Raw genomic sequence first — 23852 nt, 5'->3', positions numbered from 1 at the left:
TCATTGAAAGGTTTTAAGTACAACAGCCAAGAAGCTGGTGCAGCCAGCCATGTAGGAGAGGAGGGTGGCCTGAACAGAAGTCATAGCCATGTGGGTTATAGAGACCTTAAGGAGGTTTAATCAACAGAACTTGATGGTAATGTGATATGAGACGTAAAGGACAGGGGAAGCCAAGGATGAATGATGCACAGGTTTCTGGCTTGGTCATTGGGTGGTAGAAGCAGAAACCTGGTTGCTGTTGTTAATTCATGTCCAACTCTTTGTGACCCCATGGACTGCAACCCGCCAGGCTTCCTTGTCTTTCACTGTCTCTTGGAGTTTGCTCAGACTCATGTCCATGTAGTCGGTGATGTCATCCAACAATCTCATCCTCTTGCCCTCAATCTTTCCCAACATCAGGGTCTTTTCCAGTGAGTTGGCTCTTCACTTCAGGTGGCCAAAGCGTTGAAGCTTCAGCTTCAGCATCAGCCCTTCCGATGAAAATTGAGGCATGATTTCCTTTAGGATTGACCTGGAGCGGGAGTCAACTGGAGTGGAAGAGAGTAGGTGATGAGAGTGGGGCTCAGCTCTGGTTCTCACCTCCCTGGGTTCTTGCAGCTGTGTGGCTTCAGTCTGTTTCTGTCTCTGCAAGAGAGTCCCAGTAAGACAGTGTTAATGGAGCACAGTGAACTTACCCCCATCATCAAGACAACCTGAAACATTTGGTCTTGTCAGTGGAGCCAGTAGGTCTCTGACGGAACATCATAAAGGATGAACGTAAGTAGTTGTGTTCCCCAGAATGGCCATCTTCGTCTGTAAGCTTCTGGCTTGAATGATTGCTGTGTGCCAGGAGTGCATGTGACACTGATGTTGTCATGGTGATGCCCGTGTGTCTTTACTCTCAGTGGGCTGATTCGGGTTGCTGGGCTCATTCAGCCATCAGCGTTCCTTCTTGCTGCAGTAAACAAGCAAGGGAGTGTTCCCCTCAATTATTATCGGAATGCTGGTGCATGTTGTTTTCACAGGGGTAAGGGAGCTTCTCTACTTCTAGAGAGAAATTGCTCTGAGAACAATTTCAAAACAAGAATTTGAACTCGTTAGAATAAGATAGTAATTGGTTGGCACCTTATGCATTTCAAAGCACACTTAATTCTCTACCAGGATGTGAGGAATGTGAAAAGTCAGCTCATCAAAAGAAATATATACAATGCTCAAATAACTACGTAAAGTCAGAATCTACTATTGAAGCCATTTCAAGAAGAGGCGTTCCTGCATATTTCCCCCCCCCACCGCCCCGCTCTGAAAATTTCTCCGAAACCGGAGTGACTCAAGCCGAGCCTGGAAAATACTGGAGAATCACATGATGGCTAAAAATAAGCACATCCTCTCCAGCAGGGACAGTAACCAGGGCAGAAGTAACTCAGTTTGTGAATGCTCACGCTGGCTGAACGTGCCCAGCGGAGTCAGGCCCGCTGTCCCCTCTCGGTGACCACCGGTTGGGGAGGCCTCGGGCACTGGGGCTCCGGCCCAGGCTGTTGGCATTGTCCCTCGGCACGTTCTCCCAGGGCAGAGCCGGTTGGCACATGTGGGGTGGCTCCAAGCAGTGGGCCGGGAGGGACCCCAGCTGACTCATGGCTCTTGTCATTGCCACCTCGTCCTTCTGCCTCCCTGTGGAGCCAATAGCAGATGCTGTTGATCCCAGAAGACCTTTTAGTTGTTGTTAACGATGAAGACGGGAGAAGGGGATGACAGAGGATGAGATGGTTGGACGGCATCACCGACTCTATGGACATGAGTTTGGGTAGACTCCGGGAGTTGGTGATGGACAGGGAGGCCTGGCATGCTGCGGTCTATGGGGTCGCAGAGAGTCGGACACGACTGAGTGACTGAACTGAATGATGGAAAACCTAAGTTGTGATCAATGGCCAGATGTTTGGTGCTTTAGGATGTATCATAGGGTTTTCTAAACTGTCGCATTGTGAACGCTTTCCCAAACCCACACTCATCTTGGGCACTCGCCGCTTACACCAGGGGCGGCCGCAGTAACCGCCCAGCTGGGCCTTTGCACCCTCAGCCCAGCTAGTCTGTGGTCCACACAGCAGGCGGAGAGAGCCGCCTGCAACCCACGTCACGCCCAGGACCCTGCCATGGCTGCCCTTCTCCGTCAGAACAAAAGCCGGCCTCCTGGCGGTAACCTCTGAGGTCCATGGCGGCCGCCCTCCAGTCCATCTCGAGCGCCCTCCTCCCACAGCACCCCCAACTCCCTCCATTCCAGGTGAGGCCGGGTCTTTACTCCGCCTGGAATGTTCTGTTCCTGGCTGTCCAGAAGGCCACCTTTGCCTGTCTCGGGTCTTTGCTCAGCTTGCACTTTCCCCTGGGGCTTTGAAGAAGTGAGGGTGACTCCTGCAAGTGGCATGTCCCTTTCAGGGATCCTGGAAGCTGGAACCAAGGGGCTGTTCCAAACACACATCGGCTTAGGTGAGGAGGGAGGTTTTGAGCCCGGGTCAGCCCCACACATACCCAGTGTGGATCCCACCTCCTGGCATCCCTACTGGGCTGCCAGGCAGGGGAGCAGGGTTGTGACCCCTGTCCTTCTGGAGGGACTCCGGGAGGTCCTCTGGGTCTGAGCAAGGGCTTGAGACTGGAGGGGACTACACGATGGATAATCCTGAACTTCAGACTTCTAAAGTTTCTGTTCAGAACTGCCACACTCCCAGCCCCACCCGGCACTCCCTACTCTCGCCTGGCCCTGCCTCTCCCGTGGCATTTACTTTCTGGTTTATCATGTCACCCACTAATTTATTAACATTATCGTTTGTTATCGAATTCCCCGTTAGAACGTGAATTCCACACGGACCGGCATCTTTGTGTTACATTCCCTGTTTTATCCCAAGTGCCTGTAGCTTGCCAGAAATGCAGTCAGGCTTCAGTAAATATTTGTGACAGGAACGCATGAATCGGGGTAGTTTCAGAAGGAGCACAGAGACTTGGGCTCTGGTCTACTGATTCCCAAGACAGGAACCTAGGCCTGGGAGCCCACCAGTGGGTTATGCGTTAAACCCGTTTTCATAAAGATTTCCTTTAGATAAAAATGAGTCTCATTTCCTTATCATTTCAGCAGTTTAGTTTTTATCTTGCTGGCGTCTAGAAGTGAGAAGCCTGTGTGGTTTCTCGTCATTAGTTGAATCAGGCCTCATTTGCTGAGTAGTAATAATAACAACAGGGTGTGCTGATTTATTGTGTGCCAGGCTCCTGGGTAGGAACTTTCCACGGCTTCACCCAGGTACTCTCCCCAGCTCTGAGAAGGAGGGACTGCTACTGACTGTGTAGGACAGAAGGAAGTCCAGGTGGCAGGGAAGTCCTGCCAGTGAGCTGGCCGCGGGGCCAGGGTTGTTCCGAGGCTGCGGGGCGCCCGCCCCTGCTCCTCACCGCCGCCTCCCTGGGCAGGAGGGAAGGACACGGCGTTCCCACCAGTCTTCCTCCCGCAGGACTGACGAGGTTCACGCTCGGCTCTGTGGAGCCCCGCCCCGAGCTGCTTGGAGGTGGAGCCACCCGACTTCTAGAAGCCAACACCAAAGGGGCAAAAAGGGAAAGCCCAGTTTTGCCACTGGCTGCCCTGGTGGGACAGAAGCCGTAAGGCCTCTGAACTACTCATTGGAGAGTAAAAGAACCAACCTGTGAATGATCTCGTGAATCAGGGTACCCCAGAAAACCCCTATTAAGGTTCCATTTGGACAAAACGTTGGCCACTGAGATGTTTTTTTTTTCCCCCACCCTTAGGGCCAAGCAGATTACAGAACACACACAGTGGAGGTGTAGAGGCATTTTCGAAGGAAAGTGTTAGATCTTGTGTCTGCAGGGTTGCACGGGAGCTTGTTAGTTGTTCCGCAGTGTGACAGCTCTGGTGTTAGTTTAGTCACTTGGGAGATCCTCTTCCTGTGGGAATTCTCTTTTCAATCAGTCCCACCCCAGGCCATCTCCCCCAGCAGTGGCCTAATTATTTATTTTAATCATTATCCCAGTTAAACAATAACACCTGTTTGCCAGAGTTAATGGGGATAAGGAAGTGATGTCAGGTTCATCCACAAACGATTAATCAGTGTAGGTACGAGATCACTTCGGTCATGTTTCAGTTGTTCTCTGGGGTTTGGGTTTGTTTTTATTGTGGTGTATTTGACATATAACATTTTATTACTTTCACATGTACAGTGTTAAGGACTCAATGTTTGTGTATATTGTGAAATGGTCATCACAGTAAGCCTAGCTAACAGCCATCACTGCAGAGTTACAAGTTGTTTTCCTCTTGTGATGAGAACTTTTAAGTTTGGTTCCCTTAGCATCTTTCAAATGAGCAATACAGTATTATTAACTGTAGTATTAATAACTATAGTTAATGCTGTACATTACATCCCGGGAACATATTTATTTTATAACTGGAAGCTTGTTCCGTTTGACTCCCTGCATCCATTGCATCCCCACCCCTCCTCTGTGGGCTTTTTAATTAAGTGAGAAGGAAGCGTGTGTGTGTGTGTGTGTGTGTGTGTGTGTGTGTGTGTGTGTTGGGGGGTGCTCACAAAGCAGGGAAGAAGAGTGGTTGCTTCCTGAGTGACGTGTGTTTCTTCTGGGCTTTTTAATTAAGTGAGAAGGAAGTGTGTGTGTGTGTGTGTGTGTGTGTGTGTGTGTGTGTGTGTTGGGGGGTGCTCACAAAGCAGGGAAGAAGAGTGGTTGCTTCCTGAGTGACGTGTGTTTCTTTACTGTCTCTGAGGCTCTTGTCAACAGTATTAATGTCATATTTTTAGCTCCTCTGTTTAGGATTTTGGCAGAAAGAATATGGCAGATTATGTGAGAAGAATTTCTAAATTCCACCAGAGCCCCGGCCGCAGAGGATAAAGCCAAGTATAAAGAAGGATAGAGTGCTTTTATTTGCTTCTTGGTTATGAATTCATTGGGCCTCATAGGCCTAAAATGGTGGAGCATTTTTCCGTAAACATTAAGCAAGCTACTAATTATTGACATTTAGACACAGCAATGCTCTGGCTTTACTAAGACAGTGAATCAGGCCACTCTTTGTTTTTTACAACTATGGTTTAAAATGTCTTAGAATCATATTTATACCCCCAACCCCTGAAGGCATTATTTAAGACACAACTGCTCAAAGACTAGCATTGTAAATCATGTCCCTATCCAATGGGTCAAATCAGAGAATTATAGGGACTTGTACAGAATTTATGTCTAGTTTCCTCCACTTCTGAAACTCCTTTTTATTTTGAAGGGGGAAGTTAGGGATAGAGAGAAAAACTTGAGGGAAAAATGACTCTTGTAAGACGAGGCTACCGCTCATTATATTTTCAGGACATCATCAAATGCAGCCTCACAAAGAAATTGAAATGTCTGATAGCTGCAAGAAAAAAAATCTGTATCTGTATTCTTGCCGAAGTAGCTGTACTCTCTTTAAAAGCTATTATGTAAATGTTTTCCATGTAAGCATCACTGAGCAGAGAGGCATGGGAAGGCACAGAAGTGAAGTCAGCAGTGGACTTGGGGGCATTTGAGGAAGCATGAAGGCAGCATTTGAGAACCCCTGTGTCTAAAGCCATGATTGGATGCTATCAAGGACATCTTTGGGTCACTTCACAAAAATGGAGTACAAATGTTAGCTTACATAAAAGAATTGTATCAGTGTTAAATTTAGTATCAGTGATAGCAGTCCAGTTTTCTGGTAACATCCTTATTGCAGCCCAGGAAAGGATATCTGTCATCCCACAAGCTGGGTACACCACAGAAGACAATAGAAGGTAGCAAGACTTTATTTTTTTTCCATTTATTTTTATTCGTTGGAGGCTAATTACTTTACAATGTTGTCGTGGTCTTTGCCATCATACATTGACATGAATCAGCCATGGATTCACATGTGTTCCCCATCCCGATTTCCCCTCCTGCCTCCCTCTCCATCCCATCCCTCTGGGTCTTCCCAGTGCACCAGCCCTGAGCACCCGTCTCATGCATCCAACCTGGGCTGGTGATGGTAGCAAGACTTTGAAACAAACAAAAACCTAGTTCTTAACTGTCTAATGAGCGTGATATAACACAGGATATTGTCTACTATTATTCTAAAAAGTTAAACCATGAAAGCATTAAATACAGCAAACACAAGGTTTGGTTTTCATCTTTATAAACTTTAGTATTTTAGCCTTTAGTGTCTCTTGGTGTGTGTTGATCATGAGGGGTCAGTTACGTCCATATCAGATTGCAGCCTGTGAGGATTTAAAGAGCTCAATTTACATTCTTTTGAAAATGAGCTTTAATTGTGTGATTTAAAAAAAAAACTTCTAACCTCTGAAGATACTAAGATCTTCCCTATGTCCTTCCTGTTCTTTCATGTCTTTGCCTTTATTGACTGGAAGGTAGAAATGTATAGTTAACTGATGCCAACCTCATGGATGTATCCTCATCCATCAGATGTCTATTTCTATTATCAGTTTCTTTCCAAACAACTTAAATCAGAATTCAAAACCCCTCTACTTTTAAATTTTGAGTATTAATTACTTAATTGAGCTTTTTACATTTTTCGAATTTGTTTTCCCTTCTTTACTTTGTTCTGACTGTGGAGGCAGCAGCTTTGCTCCCATCCCCCGTGTAGCAAGTATAGCGGGTGTGGGCCCCCTCTTCTCCACCGTCCCCTCCCGGCCCAGCAGCAGGGGGATGCCAAGTCTGACTCTCACTGCCTTCATCTTTCTCATCTCAGAGACCTCCAGGCTGCTTGCACTGTGCCAGTTTATAGGGTCTGTGAATCACAGCTGGCACTTGAGTGCCAAGACCTGTGAACCACAGTCGGTTTGGACTCTGTCAGCAGCAAGGGATGTGTTTCCTCAGGAAAAAGCTGGAACTGGGACAGTGCCAATGACGGCAGCCGCTCTGGTCTCTGCCGTGAGCCGCCTGCATCTCCCATGACCCCATTTCCCTCCCAGCCTGCTCCCTCTGCTTATTTTTAGTTTTTCTTCCCTGATAACTCGGTCTTCCATGGGGCTCTGGCTTACCCTGACGTCTTCTTCTTTAACTTCTTATCAGAAACTTCAGGTTTTTTTTTTTTTTTTGCAAGCTGCATTTGATGATGTCCTGAAAATATATTCTTGCTGGGAAATCCCATGGACAGAGGAGCCTGGCCGGGGTTGCAAAGAGTCAGACACGACTGAGCAACTAAGCATGCAAGCACACACAACCTTGTTTTACAAGCAACCGGCTTCTCTTCCTTTCTTGCTTTTCTTTTAAAAAATTTACGTGAGACTGGCTAAGGTGGAGCAGAAGAACGTGTGTCCGATGGACCTCACTCGGCTTCTGCAACCAGCCCCATCCCAGGTGCTGACCTGCTGAGGGATGCCTGCCCGGCAGGGGGAGGGCAAGGGGTGGTCACTCGCTCTCCAGGGAAACCCCTTCCACAGGGCTGTTCTCTTCAGGAGAGGCATGGACGAGAACATGGCAGATTTGAATTTGGACAGCCCAGCACAAACCACCTTGCTCCTTCCTACTCAGAGTTAACTGTTTACTGACTGAATTTACCCAGGTGAACTGCTGTCCTGATTGCATCTCTAAAGGGCCTCAGTGATGATGGAAGGTGACCTTGAAACCCAGTCAGAGATTCTCTCTCTGGGAGGCTGGTGGGTTTTGTTTGGTTTCCTTCAGTTAGTGCCAGCTCTTGCTGTCAGTGATTTTGAAGTTGCCATCAGCTCCTTGAGCTTCCCCTGGGACCTGTCCCCTGGATACCTGCCTCTCCCAGGAGTTCTGTCATGAGTCACAAAAGCGTAACTATCAAGTGTCTCCTCTGGATCAGGCATTGTGGTTGGCCATGAGAACACAAAGCAGATACAACTCCTCCCTTGTTGGAGTTTAAGTCTAATGGGAGTGCTCAGTCGCTTAGAGTCATATCCGACTCTTTGCAGCCCCATGGACTTTAGCCCACTGGGCTACTCTGTCCATGCAGTTTTCCTGGCAAGAGTACCAGAGTGGGGTACCACTTCCTATCCCAGGGGAATCTTCCCATCCCAGGGATCTCCTACATCAGCAGGCAGATTCTACTAGCGCCACCTGGGAAGCCCTCTAATGGGAGAAGCAGGCATTAAATAAATCACTCCATACCTCTCCAGTTGATGGGTGCTGTGTGGATGGTGTTTGGGTCCTGTCACCTCCCTGCATGGCCACATTTAAGCTGAGACCTGAAGGATGTTAGACTCAGTCACTCAGAGGAGAAGAGGGAGGAGTTTCAGCAGAGGGAATGCAGCCCAATCAAGCTCTGTGGTCATGTCTAGAACACTGCCTTGTTCCTGAGAATGTTGAGAGTGGCCATGCCTGGGCAGTTTTTTTTTTTTTTTAATATATTTATACATTCATTTGCTTTACTTTTTAGATTCCACATGTCAGTGATGACATAGACTGTCTTTCTGTCTGTGAGCATTCTTAAATGATCACTCCCATGCGATCATGAACTCCTCTAGAGCAGGGACCGTCAATATAGTGCTCATCACTCTCATGTTCGGTCGGTCAGTCGTGTCTGACTCTTTGCAACCCCATGGACTGTAGCCTGCAAGGTTCCTCTGTCCATGGGATTCTCCAGGCAGGAACACTGGAGTGGGTTTCCATTTCCTTCTCCAGGGATCTTCCCAACCCAGGGATCGAACCCGGGTCTCCTGTGTCTTCTGAATTGCAGGGGAATTCTCCACCCACTGAGACGTCAAAGAAGCACAGGGCTCATGGTAGGCACTTAGTAAGTCTGTATCTAGTAATAAAAGGGGTTGGTCATGGACAGTCTTTGAGCTGCTTTCTGTTAGACCTTCTTTATATTAAAATATGACACACAGCTCATGAAAAGATCTGCAGTAACTTGATTTGTCAACAGCAACTTCCCCAGCGAGGCTGGCTGGTGGCCGCCCTTGGAGAAGGCTCTTTGCCAGGTCCACACGTCCTCGCCCTGCCTTCCCTGCTATTCTCTGTGCTGTGTTCCTTACCCAGTTGGCTTGGCCTGGAGTTAGACAGCCTGGTCAGTGGGACACGGAAGCCGTGTCCAGGAGTGTTTTATCTGGGCTTCTACAAAGATGAAGGCTCCTCGCAGCTTTGGTGAATCACAAAGCAGGCTATCCACTGTCTACACCTGGGAAGGTCTGGTGCATAAGTGAGGTTTCCAGGTAACTAATGGTGTGCATATTCAAACTTCTTCAGTCACACCTAATTTAAGCATTCTCATTTTCAGCATATTAGGCATTTCCCTGTATTTCTAGAAGAAAATTCTTTTTTCCTCCTTTATAACAGGCATGTATATTAAAGGGTATGTTACCGTCAATGCCTCTTGAGGGTGTGTATGACTTGGCACCTCTCACTGATGACTTCCGGCACCCGAAGACAGACAGATAGGAATTTTATAGTCTTCCCTGTTTGCTACTTTGTAATTAGGAGATTGGTTGAAACTTGTTGCTGTTAGCTTGCCTGTATAACCCCTTGCCTTTTTCTCACCTCTTGGTCCCAATAAACTGTAAAGTTGGAAATAAAATGTAAAGTTGGAAACCACATAACCAGGTTTTATTTACTTGTTCCTGTATTTATTTAAACAGTTGTTCCTTCACCAAATATATGTTCTGCCAAGTATTGTGCTAAGCGCAGAGCTTACAGAGCAGAGACTGATGAGCCAGCGGGTGGGGGTACTGCAGTGGAGAATTGGGCCAGTGGGAGCACCTACACCATGCTGAGCTGTTCAGAGGAAGAGGGAGTGGCTGGGCCTCAGCAATGACTCTGAATTTCTAAACCCATGAAGTGTATAAACTTCATTGCTTATACCTTGTGCCTTCTCTTTTGGCTGCAGAAGCCATTTTCTATGTGTGTCAAGTTCTAGATAGGGAGAGTCTGTTTTAAGCTGAGCTTCAGGTAGATGAGGTCTTACCGGACATCAGTGGTCTTTTATTTTTGCCAGTTTCTGTCATTATTACTGATGCTGCTGAATAACTTGGCTACTGTCTCAATTCCCAAGCTTCCCTGTTGTAAAGGCATGTCTTTCTCCCATTATAAGCAACTTACAGGATAAGGACTTGACATGTGTTGCTATTTGGTTCTCCAAAAACCTCTCAATGTCTTAGTAAAAGGGCGAAAGATTTATACAATCTGAAAAGAAACCAGAGTATTCAATGTCTTAGAGTCAGTTGATGAAACCTCTCTGGATCAGTTAAGTGTACTGCAAAATGGTGATTTTTCTGTAGCATTTCTTTTTTTTTTTTTTTTTTTTAATTTTTTTATTAGTTGGAGGCTAATTACTTCACAACATTTCAGTGGGTTTTGTCATACATTGATATGAATCAGCCATAGATTTACACTTATTCCCCATCCCGATCCCCCCTCCCATCTCCCTCTCCACCCGATTCCTCTGGGTCTTCCCAGTGCACCAGGCCGGAGCACTTGTCTCATGCATCCCACCTGGGCTGGTGATCTGTTTCACCATAGATAGTATACATGCTGTTCTTTTGAAACATCCCACCCTCACCTTCTCCCACAGAGTTCAAAAGTCTGTTCTGTATTTCTGTGTCTCTTTTTCTGTTTTGCATATAGGGTTATCGTTACCATCTTTCTAAATTCCATATATATGTGTTAGTATGCTGTAATGTTCTTTATCTTTCTGGCTTACTTCACTCTGTATAAGGGGCTCCAGTTTCATCCATCTCATTAGGACTGGTTCAAATAGCAATTTCCTAGCTATCAGTGTTCTGTAAAGATCTTTATATCCTTCCTCTCCGCTCCCCTCATCGTAGACTAGATTTTTGTTTATTCAGTGCATTGTAATACAATTACAACCATTATTCTTTTTGGTTTGCAAAATGGTCTGAGTGTGGCTAGTTGGGAGCCCCTTCAGTCTGGCCCCTGTCTCGTTGACCAAAATTCTTGAGCACATCCTTGCTCTTTGACATAAGATGTTCCAGGCCCACCCCTGGAGTCAGCTCTATCTCAAGAAGCCCTTTTATTGCAGAATAACATTTAGAAACCAGGACTTGGGCACCAGGAGTGCCCATTGCTACAGAGATGTCTTGGCTCCTAGAGTCTTTTAATGGCTGAAACTAGGGTATACATTAAAAGAGGAAAAAATAGACATTTGCATTGATATTCCTCTTAAAGTGTTACACTGTTGTAAGGTCTGTATTAGAAATTCAATTAGGATGATGCTTGGAGCTTATCAGAGAACCTTTCCTTCTTAAAAGAAAAAAAAAAAAAAAAACTTAAAATCCCTTTGTGTCTGCTATTCTCATCTCTCTGGGGGGAGAAAGAACAACTGCATTAATCTCATGTCACTTGAGGGAAAAACTGCTGAGAAGGGTTAAGTTGCCCAGGATGACTCTCTCATTTTATTGCGTGCACTCTTCCTAAGTGTGTTTGTGCTACTTCTGTGCTGGGAGGGATTTCCCAGGTGGCATGAGTGGTAAAGAACACACCTGCCAATGCAGAAGATGTAAGAGTCTCAGGTTCGATCCCTGGGTCAGGAAGATCCCCTGGGGAAGGAAATGGCAATCCACTCCAGTATCCTTGCCTGAAAAATCCCATGGACAGAGGAGCCTGGCGGGCTACAGTCCATAGGATCGTGCAGAGTTGGACACAACCAGTGTGACTTAGCATCCACACAGTGTCCTGGGAAGGGATAGCTGGCGGTTATCTCTTACATGTTTTAGTAAATTCCTTTTGTTATTATAGTTTTGCTGTCAACCGAAAAAGCATTTTTCATGTTGCCAGTGCTCATAATTTATTCTGGTTGCTTTCAGGTGCGGCTAAATCAAGTCCAGCATCTAAACCAGGATCCACACCTTCTCGTCCCTCGTCAGCCAAAAGGGCTTCGTCCAGCGGCTCAGCGTCCAAATCTGATAAAGACTTAGAAACGCAGGTCATACAGCTTAATGAACAGGTAACTCAGCATCTCCTGCCCTGTCTGTGGGAGCAGTAATGGGTATGAGGGTGAGATGAGCAGACCCTCTGGGCCTGGGATGGGGAGGGGAGGGACCCAGTGGCTTCAGCCGAGTCAGAATGAAAGGAACTAGTGGGGTGGATAAAATCAGTGGCCCGTTGTCAATAAACGTCACCAATCTCATAGCTGCACATTGAGAGAATAGCTTCCCAGGTAGCTCAGTGGTAAAGAATCTGCCTGCCAAGCAGGGGCTATGAGTTCGATCCCTGGGTTGGGAAGATCCCCTGGAGAAGGAAATGGCAACCCACTCCAGTATTCTTGCTTGGGAAATGCTATGGACAGAGGAACCTGGTGGGCTACAGTCCATAGGGTCGCAAAGAGTCAGACACAACTGAGCGACTACCAACAACCAAAATACACTGAGACAGGAGGACAGATGAGGCAGCCTCAGGTAAATGCAAGCGGGCAGGCTAACCACCACTGCCCCCCGCATCCACACCCCACACACACACACCTCAGTGCTGTTAGGAGCTCCAGGCTAGACCACGGCCACTTTGAGCCAGTCTAGATTGTGTTATAGGCATCAAGGGTTAGTCTCCCTCCCTTCTTCCTTTCTTTCAGCAACTATCAGTTAAGCCTGTTCAATGTGACAGACAGTCTGTCTGATGCTGATTATAAAGTGGCAGAAAGACAGAGAACTTCCCTTCCCTTGCTGAACTTACAGACAGACACACACACACCACCAGCAATTTCACCAGCAAAAGCCAAACACCGAGCCCTTCCCACAAGAGTGAACGTACACAGGAGCACTGAACCCAGGAGTGGGGGGATTGGAAAGGCCACAGTGAATTAGAACTTTTCTTTTTTATCTACCATCCCTGGGATTGCAGTAATCTATCTCTGCTGTCTTTGAAATATTCAATATGAAAGCTTACATATGCTTCCTAATCAACAATAGCTAACTTTGCCTAAGTGTATACATAGCTTAAGGGGCTTTCCAGATGGCCCTAGTGGTAAAGAACCTGCCTCCCAACGCAGGAGAGACACTGGTTCCATCCCTGGATCAGGAAGATCCCCCTGGAGGAGGGCACGGCAACCCACTCCAGTATTCGCGCCTGGACAATCCCATGGACCGAGGAGCCTGGCAGGCTTCAGTCCATAGGGTCGCAGATAGTTGGACACGACTGAATCGACTTAGCACAGCACAGCATACATAGTTTAAAAGTTATGACATACATCAAACTCCCACTGAGGGTACCCAAAGCCAGTGCTCTCTAATAGTCTGGAGGGATGGAGTTGGGAGGGAGGTGGGGGGGCGAGGGTGGGGACACATGTATGCCTGTGGTGATCCATGTTGATGGAGGACAAAAATCATCACAGTATGGTAAAGTATATCCTCCAGTTTAAAGAAAGAAAAAAAATAGCTTACTCTAATCACAGACTTCAAAACAAAATTGTAATATGACAACTGGGAGCTCAGGACCCAGCGTAGAAAACGCCCACCCTCACCCTGAGTTGGGAGGAGAGTCTTTTATCCTGGCCACCCCCACTCCTGGGCTTCCCTGGTTGCTCCGCTGGTAAAGAATCTGCCTGCAATGCCAGAGACCCTGGTTTGATTCCTGGGTCGGGAAGATCCCCTGGAGAAGGGATAGACTACCCACTTCAGTATTCTAGCCTGGAGAATCCCCATGGACAGAGAAGCCTGGTGGGCTACAGTCCGTGGGGTCACACAACTGAGCAACTAAGCATATAAGCACACCCCCACCTCTGGGACAGGAGCCTTTATTCCAGGTCCTCAGGCTGTTCCCAGCCACTCACTGGCCCAATCCCGGTGATTAATCTGATCCTTGATGAGCCAGCAAGAGTCTGGAAACAGTTTTTGAGATAATTGTATATTTGCAAACAAGGATCTGGTTTAAAAGCCAGCAGTTGCCTAACGAGGGTGTTTCTTTACAATTCTGAACACTTTAATGAAAAAGGTAAAACCTTAAGTCATCCAGTGGGTAGGACTTTGGTTTCGAAACTGTGGAAAGTTCTAATTACCTGCTGATTCTCAGTTTGAGCCCTTATGCCATGTCCCTAATGAGTTCTTCCAGGATAGGAGGTGGTTAGGCCAGCGCTAATTAGCCTGGGGCCACATGCCTGAGGCTCTATGCGAAGAGGGTCAGGCATGGGTCTGTGATACCTTAGATTTATACCCCTTTCTCCTTAGGAACTCAGATTCTTTTAATAGCTTTATTATCTCATGCTTCCTCATCATCTACCTCTACCACACTCAGGTTCCCAACCTTCTAACCCAAAGTAGAACCGCCTGGGAACCTTGGATCCCACCTGCCCCTCTGGCTGTACAACCTGCGCCTACCAGCCCCACTTCCTCTCCTGGGGCTGGTTCTAGGCTCCCAAGAGCTCACCCAGAGCCCCAGAGCCCTGAGGGCCCATGCCCTCTGCAATGCTTCAACAAAACCGTGCATGCTCCGTCACTAAGTCGTGTCTAGCTCTTTTGCAACTCCACAGACTGTAGCCCACCAGCCTCCTCTGTCCATGGGATTTCCCAAGCAAGAATACTGGAGTGGGTAGCTATTTCCTACTCTAGGGGATCTTCCCGACCCAGAGATCAAACCCACATCTCCCGCATTGGCAGGCAGATTCTTTACCACTGAGCCACCAGGGAAACTAAACTGTCCTTCTGTCCGTAACACCACTTTCAAGAAGACAGCAGAGAGAAGTGCATTCCAGTGGTCTTCCTCCCCCCTGGCTGTAATTCCTCCATTACTGCAAAGGCCTCGCCCCCGGGCTGCCCCCAGTGCCCACACATGGAGAGCATTGTGCCCGTACCTCCATCTGTCCCCCGGAGGGAAGGTCGGATACCTCCTACACTGGGAGCCTTCTTTCACCCGCCGCTTACTGAGCAGCTCCTCCAGCTGCTTCCAAGGCTGTGTTAGCGCTCCCTCCATTTTCTGTCCCCAAAGCCTACAGGGTGCCCCCCTGAAGCTGGTGGGGAGCCGCACACAGGTATCCTGTGTTAGAGCTGAGGACGTGAAGACGAGGAGGAGCTGAGTGACGGGGCCCAGGCCAAAGAGCAGGTAGCAGGGGTAACAGACAGGGTGACAAGTGCCATGGACTTTAAGAATTCTCACGTACTCGGTCCCGTGCCTTGATGCAGGCTATCTCCCGTGACATGCTCTGAAAGCACCACTGTGCCGGACAGTGTCAGTGATAGAAATGAATCAGGGGAGGAAAAGACATGACTGAAATAATCAGGGGCCTCGGGGTGGGGTCCCTGCCATGCTTGGGGACCGCAGGCCGAGGAGAGTGGGCCTGGCTAGCCCTCGCAGACCCTGTCTGTGGCTCAGACAGGAAGGCTGGGCAGATCTGCAGTGTGTGGACACCTGGGTGGTGGAGAATCGGGAGAAGAGAACTTGACTCCCCTCCAGGCTGCATCCCTAGCATTTGCCTCTCTGCCGTTCACGCTCCTGCTCTGACACGTCGGAGTGGGACTGTGAAAATGGCGTCCCCTTTGCCAACTGATCTTTCACCGGGTGATTTAGCTCCTATTGTTTTTACCAGGGAATGTTTATAGCTGCATGTATTACCTGATGCACCTGGAATAGCCACAAAAGCTGACCTGGGCTGGGTGTTTCTACTGAGCCTCAGCTCTTTGTTCACTGCACAGACCACACCAGTCAAGAGGCAGACGAACCTGTGGTTTCCATGGGGTAGCGGCATCCAGAGACCCTTCTTGCCTTGTCCAGGGAGGGGCCCCTGGCAGAACTCCACAGAGCCGTCCTGAACTCCACAGAGCCGTCCACTGACGCCATTGCAGGCTTGAGATGGACCTGTGGTCAGGTCTGGGGAGGAGGATGCCAGAATCAAGAGGGTTTTCTTTTTTTTTTTCTGGAATTCAGGCAACTGGGTTAGCTTCAGTTTTTACAGATGTCCATAGAGAGAGGAGCCTGGTGGGCTACAGTCCATGGGGTCACAAATAGTCAGACATAACTGAGCATGAGCTACAATGCCTTATTATTATCAGAAAGAAGAGTTAAAGTCAGAAGCTGATGATCCTCCACTACCCTTTTGTTTTTCATTATTTATTTGTTTGGCTGCACTGGGTGTTCATTGCCGCATGCAGGATCTTTAGTTGCAGCATTTAAACTCTTAGTTGCAGCCTGTGCGATCTAGTTTCCTGACCAGGGATCGATCTCTGGCCCCCTGCATTGGGAGCATGAAGCGTTAGCCACTGGACCCACCAGGGAAGTCCCTCCTCCTCTGCCTTGTGAGTAGCTGCGTGAGGGCGTCAGTGGGGTTAGCTCTGAGGAAGACCCGTACTCTTGTCTTGCTGGATGGATTCAGGTTTGCCACGTGCATGAGGAGAGGGCCACTGCATGTGCTGAGTATCTGTTTCAATGAATCAATAACTCCAGACATATAGCACATACAGAGGCCTGGAGTTACTAGAGAGATTTTCTATTCCAAGTATTGTCTTTGAACCTGTTAAGGGTGATTTTTCATATACTGAGAGAGAAGTTACACCTGAGGAGGACCGTGAAAGACCTAGTTTACCTCCTCAACATGTTCTTTGCATAAATTTATAACTGCTCAAAGGGTTCAAAAAAATTGAGGGATTTTCTGAGAGCAGGAAGGGGTGATGGTTTGGGCCTGTGTGGGGCTGCTGGGCCTGCAGCCTGGAATTTGAGACCAGGTCTGTCTACACCCCCTTCCGGGTTTCTTCAGCCCAGGTGATGGCTCTGTCGGACTCAGCCTCTGTAACTTGCCCCCTTTCCCTTTATCACCGTGGGAAGCTGGGAGGCCCCTGAACCAGCCGCAAGGGAGAATAAAGGGGATGGGGACTGTTCTGCCGAGGGAATGGACCTTCCACACTGTCACCTTTGCTGTGATGAGCTCGAAGCGAGACCTGGAGGGATTGAGGCAGATCCACTCAGCCTGCTGATAGTCTTGCCCTGTCTTCCCTGTGCAGCCAAGCCCCTGGCTCCCCGTAGAAGCATTTGTCCAGTTTGGGTCGGGAACTGGGGCTCCAAAGCTGAGGGCAGCTCTCCATGCAAGTGAGGTGAAGAAAAAAAGAAGGGTCCGCAGCCTGCCCTGGCCCCCTGCCCTCTCATCCCCCCTCCCTGTAGAGGACCCAGGAGTTGGGGGGAAGGTGTGCCCCCGCCCATGTCAGCGGGAAAGGAAGGCTGACTCGGAGCCCAGGTGGAACTGTCTCCTGAGGAAGGATCCCAGGCCTGAGGTTATTATAAACGCTCAGCTGACAGGAGCGACAGAGGTGCTGCTGCAGTTGGGTGCCCAGGCCCGGGCCCGGGCTCCAGTAGCAGCCCCTGTCTCTCCCTGGACCTGCCCATCCGTTATTGTTGCACATCTGTCATTTCTGCACATCTGTCTTTTCACGCTTCGCATCCTTATACGCAGGCATGCTTGGTCACTTATTTCTTAATGCTGTATTTTTTGAGGGTTTTCTTTTCCACCTTCCCCACCCTCGCCAGGTACATTCGTTAAAACTTGCCCTGGAAGGCGTGGAAAAAGAAAGGGATTTCTACTTCGGAAAGTTGAGAGAGATTGAGCTCCTCTGCCAGGAACACGGGCAGGAAAACGACGACCTCGTGCAGCGACTAATGGAAGTCCTCTACGCTTCGGACGAACACGTGAGTGTGAGCAGAGCGCGGATGCTCGTGGTCTAGAGTGATGCTCTTGGTCACGGCGCAGTGATGGCTGTACCTTCAGAGACCGCCCCGGGGCTCAGTGAGCTCGGCCGGGGCATGCCATGTTTCCAGAGGGTTCGGCATGACCCTCACCCGCTGACCCTGCGGAGGGGACTGGCATTCCTAAATCCCGGAAGAGAGGAGTGGACGTCACCAGTCGTGGGGGGCGGGGCCGAGGGGCCTTGGGTTGAGAGAAACAGGCTTGCGCAGCCTCGAGTGGTTTTCAGCTCCCCGAGCAAATGAGCAGTAAGAGTGTGTGTAGAGATTCTTCTTTCTTCATGACGGAGCAGGGCGTGGTGAAAGGAAACATTAATGTCGATGCTCTTCCCGTCCCCGTCAGCCCCCACGGCCGTCTGGGTTTTCCTTCCTGGCTCATTGTCTTGGTTACTCATCGCCAGTGCAGAGTAGCATATCGTGAGACGGTCTTCTGTGGGAAGATACTGCGGGGAGGCCCGGGGTTGCTCCCCATGAGTGAATGTGCTGGGGGGGGACCCGGGCGGCAGCTCCATCCGGGGATGGGAAGCAGGCATGCGAAGCCGCGGAGGAGCGGGAGTCTCGGGAACAAGGTGGGGAAGGGGCAGGATGAACGGCAGAGCCCAGGGCGGGTCACCCCACGCCCGCCTGGACAAGGCGGGAGAAGCCCCTGCAGCGGGACTGGGAGCCCAGTGGGGCTTTGCCTTCCGGACGGCAGGGGAGCCGGCCGCCCCGGGGCCGCTGTGGGGAGAAGGGGAGCTGGGCCCCCTGGATGTGGTGGACGGCAGGGGAGCCAGGCTCCTGGGGGCGCTGTGGGTGGGGGAAGGGGAGCTGGGCCCCCTGGATGTGGTGGACGGCAGGGGAGCCAGGCCCCCGGGGGCGGTGTGGACGGCAGGGGAGCCGGGCGGGTGGCGGGCGTCCTTCTGCCAATGTCTCTGCACCACCGCAAGTGATATTTCCATGACGTTCTGTGTATACAGACTGCTTTGTCATCCATCAGGCACTAGATGAATTGTGGTTACTATCTTCATAAGCTTGTTTGAGGCAGAACCTGATGAGGTCTGTGTGGTTCCATGAGCCAGAGTGAACTGTGCTGCTGCCATCCAGGGTGGTGCCTGCTCACGGGAACAGGGCATCTTGCAGGATGGAACCTTCCCACCACCTGCCAGCAGGAGGAAGAGCCTTCTGCTCCTAACCTCCAGCCAGATCTTGTCCCAAGGAGGAGTCCTTGTGTAGGAGCACCAACAAGCAAACTCCAAATTAAGGGTTAGCCGGGCCTCCCACTTCCTGGTTAATGACATGAGTGCTGGCCGTGGGCAAGAGCTCTTGGCTTGGGGGGAGAGTTCAGGGGTGTCTTCCTCCATGGCTACATACTCAGCTTCTGTTAGACCATTTCTACCGCCACCCCCGACCCCCACCCCCAGCATACACACCAGCACCAGCTTGCTGAGGTCTGGCTTCAGCGAGCCATTCTGCAGAGTATGAACAATGAACACATACCGTGCCTCCCCACAAAGAAGTAATATTTCAACACATCATCAGTCATGGAGACTAATGGGTTTATTAGCAGGGCCTTTCCAAAACTCTGGGGATGGGAGATGAGGGGGAGGAGCCAAGGGCTTTCCATGTGTCAGCTCCTTTAATTCTCCAGAGAATTAAGTAGATACGGGTATTATCCCATTTTACAGATGAGAGAAACTAAGGTGGAAGAGAGATGAAAGAACATTTCCAAGCAAATAAGCATCATAATTTGCTTCTGAACTCCAGCGCTGAGTTCATGCCCTCCCTTCTGCAAGCCTGAGCCACCTTTTAAACAGGGAATATTTTAAATAGGAATGCCTTTTAAATAGGAACAGTAGTGATAGCTGACATTGCACATTTAGCACGTGCTAGATACTACATTCGTGTTCTAAATACATTTCTCACCATATCCTTTTACGTTGTATGAGTACTATTACTTACCTCTGTGTCACAGATAAAATTACTTGTCCAGTGATCCACCCTTAGTACGCTCCATCACTACCCAGATTTCACTAACTCAGAGCCCCAAAATCTTGAGGACTGTGTTCCCTCTTCTCAGTATATTGGATGCTATGGGGGAAGGCAAAAGTGAAGGCAGTACCACATAGGGGAACGACAGGATAGACTTTGTCTAGTTGACAGTATTGAGATGCCCATGTTCTGTACGTGAAGAAGGAATTAGTCAAATTCCTTCCTGGGTTTTCTTAAACAGCTCCCTTCATCTCATTTTGTTGTTTGGCACCTTCAAAAGTATCATTCTGGCCGCCAGGCTTCCTGTTAATTCAGCATCCACCGAGAATGTCGATTTTCTTCTGGCTGGCAGCATCACCAGACCCACCTTTGTTGTTCGGGCTGAGACAACGCTGATGTCGTCAGAGAGGGAGAAACGTGGTCAGGAGGAGAGAGGCAGACAGTGACCTTGCTGCCGGGTGTGTGCTGAGGAGCATCTGAAGTCCAGGAAGAGATTTAGAGGCAGTAACCAGGCCTCTGGAATCTAGAAGATAGACAACACAAACTATGTGTGTGGGTGACCAGAGCAAAACCTTCAAACCCAGTTGCTGCCTTAATTTTTCTCATTCCAGGATAACTTCTCATGCAACTCTGGGTCTGGACAGCTCCAAAAGAAACACTTCAGGCTATGCTGAGTTTTCCATAGGGGATCAGCTGGAATATGCCAGGTGTCCTTGTTTAAAATGTGACAAGACCCTTTTTTAAAAAAAAAACTTTGGTTTCTATATAGAAAGATGGGAGTGACTGCTGTGTGCCCGGACACTCCAGGGTATCTCCCTTACTACACACACGTGAACACATGACACTTCTTAGCAGTGGACGGGGAGGGGCTCCGGAGTGCTCATCCTGCTCTGCTCTCTGCTTTTCTTCCTAGAGGTTCACAGAACCATCCTCGACACCCTAGACTCATCGAGGTTTGCCTCCCTCCCTGAGCATAACGAATCCTGTTTCTGTGGCCACCTCCCAGCTTATCCAGGTTCTACCTTTAAGGGAGTAAGCCTTTAAAAAGCTTCCACTTGGGCTTTCCTGGTGACTCAGTGGTAGAGAAATCCACCTGTCAATGCAGGAGACGTGAGTTCGATCCCTGATCTGGGAAGACCCCACGTCTCAGAGCAGCTAAGCCTGCGCACCACAGCTACTGAACCTGTGCTCTAGAGCCCCTGCTCCATAGCAGAAGTCGCCGCTAGGAGCAGCCTGTGCACCTCAACTAGAGAGCCTGCGCAGAGCAACAAAGTGCCAGTGCAGCCAAAAACAAAAATTTTTTTTGGAAAAAAGCTTCCACCCTTGCCTAGGAAAGGTGTCAGTTGGGGAACAATGGGCTCAGCAACTTCAAACGCAGTTGCCGCCTTAATTTTTCTCATTCCAGGATAACTTCTCATGCAACTCTGGGTCTGGACAGCTCCAAAAGAAACATTTCAGGCTATGCTGAGAGTTCTATAGAGGATCCGCTGGAATATGCCAGGTGTCCTTGTTTAGAATGTGACAGTCTACTGCACCCACCCCGAAAGTGCCAGAAGCCTTCTTTTTCCCCCCACTGTGCTTCACCCTGACACTGCATCCTGTTTTCAGGCCATTCACACACTTCAGTCCTGGCTGGACATGCAGCCATGATGCATATGGTGTCTGGGAAAAAATGCCAGCACTTTACTCCTGTCGCCGCTGGCCTGACTTCTTTGCACCTCCGAGAGGCGGAGATTTCTGGTTGCCTTCCTCCTGGAAGTGGGAGAGGTGCTGAGGAATCTGAGGCTGCGCTGAGGGTCTGCTCGGCAGTTAACCACAGACAGACCCTGCATTGGCATGGCAGGTGGAGAGGTCTCCTCCCTCAGTCTTTATTTCACCTTGGCTGGTCTTTGATTCTTACAGTCAGCCGATCCTAGAATAATATGTTTGGAAGATGTAGACATGCACATGAGTTTGGAGTATAGAAGTAAACAGAGGCAGTTTACTTTGCAGTCGTAGAAACCTCACGGAAGTTTCCAGCGCAGATGGCCAGCGTGCTGTCCAGTTCCTGTCTTGATGATTCTCATCATCTTTAATACTTGGCTTGGGGCCACAGGTGTCTGGGCTTAGTCCTTGGGTAGCTGCTGCCCTGCGCTTCTGTCAGCAGAGCGTCACCTGCTAATACAGAGGTGCGTGTTTCCTGCGGTCCTGTCCCAGAAGCCACTTTGGGTGGAATGGCTTAAGCTACGTCCCCAGCTCCACCCACGTGTTTTGGATTCAGCCTGTGTTTCTGTCACTGGACGCAGCATTGGGTATGTTCAGAAGGCAGACACAGCCCCTGCCTTCGCAGAGCTTGCTGCCCTGGCGAGAGAGACAGAACGTGGACACCACCGACTGGAATATGTCAGGCTGTGATAAATGCAGTAATGGAGACATAAATAAACTTGTGTGGGGTGCCCATAAAGACAGCCTGGAGGGACAGGCCGGGACTTCACAGAGAAGATGACATTTGTGTTGGATGTTGAAAGATGACGAGGAATGTGACCAGTTACAGAGCTCAGGACAGGGAGTGTTTTTTTCTGCAGAGGAAACAGCACGAACAAAGCAGAGCAAAGAGCAGCTGGATGAGCTGGTGTGGGAGTGGCGGATGAGCCTCCATCTAGGAAGGTGGGAGGCGCCCCTGCTCTCCCTGCAACAGTATCCTGGAGCCCCCTCCAGGGCTGACTTGCCGCTCGCTTCTCCTTCTGTTGATCATTGAAAGAATAAGGCACTCCAAAGCAGCCGCTGACAGCTAATCATTTAGGAAGTGGTGATGGACTGACATGCAGATGTTAGACTTAATTAAGCAGGTGGCGCCCCAGTGCTTGAGTCACGTATTTGACCTAGGTTTCGCCTGGCCTCCTCCTCGCCTGTGCAGTTGAGTTCCTCCCTCTTGCGTGGGGCAGAAGAGAAAGATCATCTTTGAGCGTGAGCGCCTCCATGGCACAGCGGGCTGGGAGCGCCCCATGGTGACGTGTGACGGGGGTGTCCTGCCAGGCCTTCAGGGCACCTTCATTTGCACCCCAGGGGTTAGCAATCCATTGGTAGCACAGGACGTTTGCTCTTCACACCCGCGTTACCCAGTAAGAAGAGTGCTCTGGGGTCCGAGGCTCCTACCGATGAGATGTGTGACCTCACAGGGGCGCCCCATGAGTGAGGGGCTGCCCTCGGCCAGCTGGAGACCCGAGGCCTAGGCCGGGACACCACACCCACCCCCTTGCTCAGCAAGTGTGGAAAGCAGGCCTGGGGAGGGGCCTAACCCAGTGATGGGTTTCTGGGCCCGCCGCTGGTGTGACAGGCCCATGGTTCCTTGAGTCCACCTCTTCCGACTTCCAGTCTGGGATTAAATCCATCATCCCACAGTTGACTCCCAGTCCTGGTGTGAGCAGACAGGATTTCCTGTAAACTGTCAAATAGAGCCTCATTTCTGCGATCTTCCCACCAACTGCCTAACACTCACAAAAACAGTTGTGTAAGAAAAGCACACTTGAAACCAGCTGAAGTCTGGGCGATGTGATATGGAAGCAGCTAACTCTTTAAAGTTAGGGTGATGAATCAAACAAGATCTCTAACCCCTGGGGGACTCAGAGGCTCAGAGTCCTGCTGGAGACATCGAGTAGAGTAAGCTTGAGTCTGCAAGTCAGCCTTGTAGCCAGACAGCGGAGGCGCACACACAGACACACAGACACAGACACACACACAGACATACACACACACACCCCTGCAGTGTGCACCCTGATGGAAGCATGAGCGTAAAGCTCAGAGGAGCAACCTGTTCTGGGGTGAAGGCAATGAGGGAGGCGTGGAGAGGAGCGTGCAGCAGAGCAGACACGGGGGTCCCTGGTCCACCACCCCAGTCAGCTCCCAGGAGCAGGACTTCCCTTCTCTGCTCCCAGACTGGAGGCGGCCAGTGGCTCCTCCTCCCTGTCCGATCCCAGCAGGAGGTGCTATTCTGCTCCCAGGAGGGTGGGAGGCCGCCTCTGTCCATGAGGCCCTAACTCTGTGCAGAGCGGGGGGTACAGAGCCATGAGGAGGATGCTGCTGGGCCGGCCTGGGGAAGAACTGGCAGAGCCTGGAGTAAAGGAGGGCTCAGGGCTCTGAGGTCAAAGGACACGGCGGTTAAGGGATTAAGGAGTGAGGGGTCCCGAAGGACAGCAGATGTGGGCAGAGGAGGAGCGGGGTCTTCATGCTTCAGAGGTGGAGCCGTGTTGGGTGTGATGATAGGTGTGGTTGTAGGGAGACCGAATATTTCATGT

General features: G+C 49.8%; 1 protein-coding gene across 3 annotated transcripts in view; it reads left to right on the top strand.

The window, feature by feature from the left end:
- The window catches only part of MAPRE2 (microtubule associated protein RP/EB family member 2), a 177996-nt gene that overhangs the window by 150922 nt on the left and 3222 nt on the right, over positions 1–23852 (top strand). For all 3 annotated transcript variants that reach the window (XM_043889425.1, XM_043889424.1, XM_043889423.1), the window contains 2 exons: positions 11763–11902; positions 17398–17556. In XM_043889425.1, the coding sequence (XP_043745360.1) occupies positions 11763–11902; positions 17398–17556 (299 nt within the window). The remainder of the gene's footprint in view (positions 1–11762; positions 11903–17397; positions 17557–23852) is intronic.

Source organism: Cervus elaphus, chromosome 27 (genome assembly GCF_910594005.1).
Source record: "Cervus elaphus chromosome 27, mCerEla1.1, whole genome shotgun sequence".
Taxonomy (NCBI): Eukaryota; Metazoa; Chordata; class Mammalia; order Artiodactyla; family Cervidae; genus Cervus; species Cervus elaphus.
The sequence above is the reverse complement of the archived record's forward strand: the minus strand, read 5'-3'. Positions and strand labels throughout refer to the sequence as shown.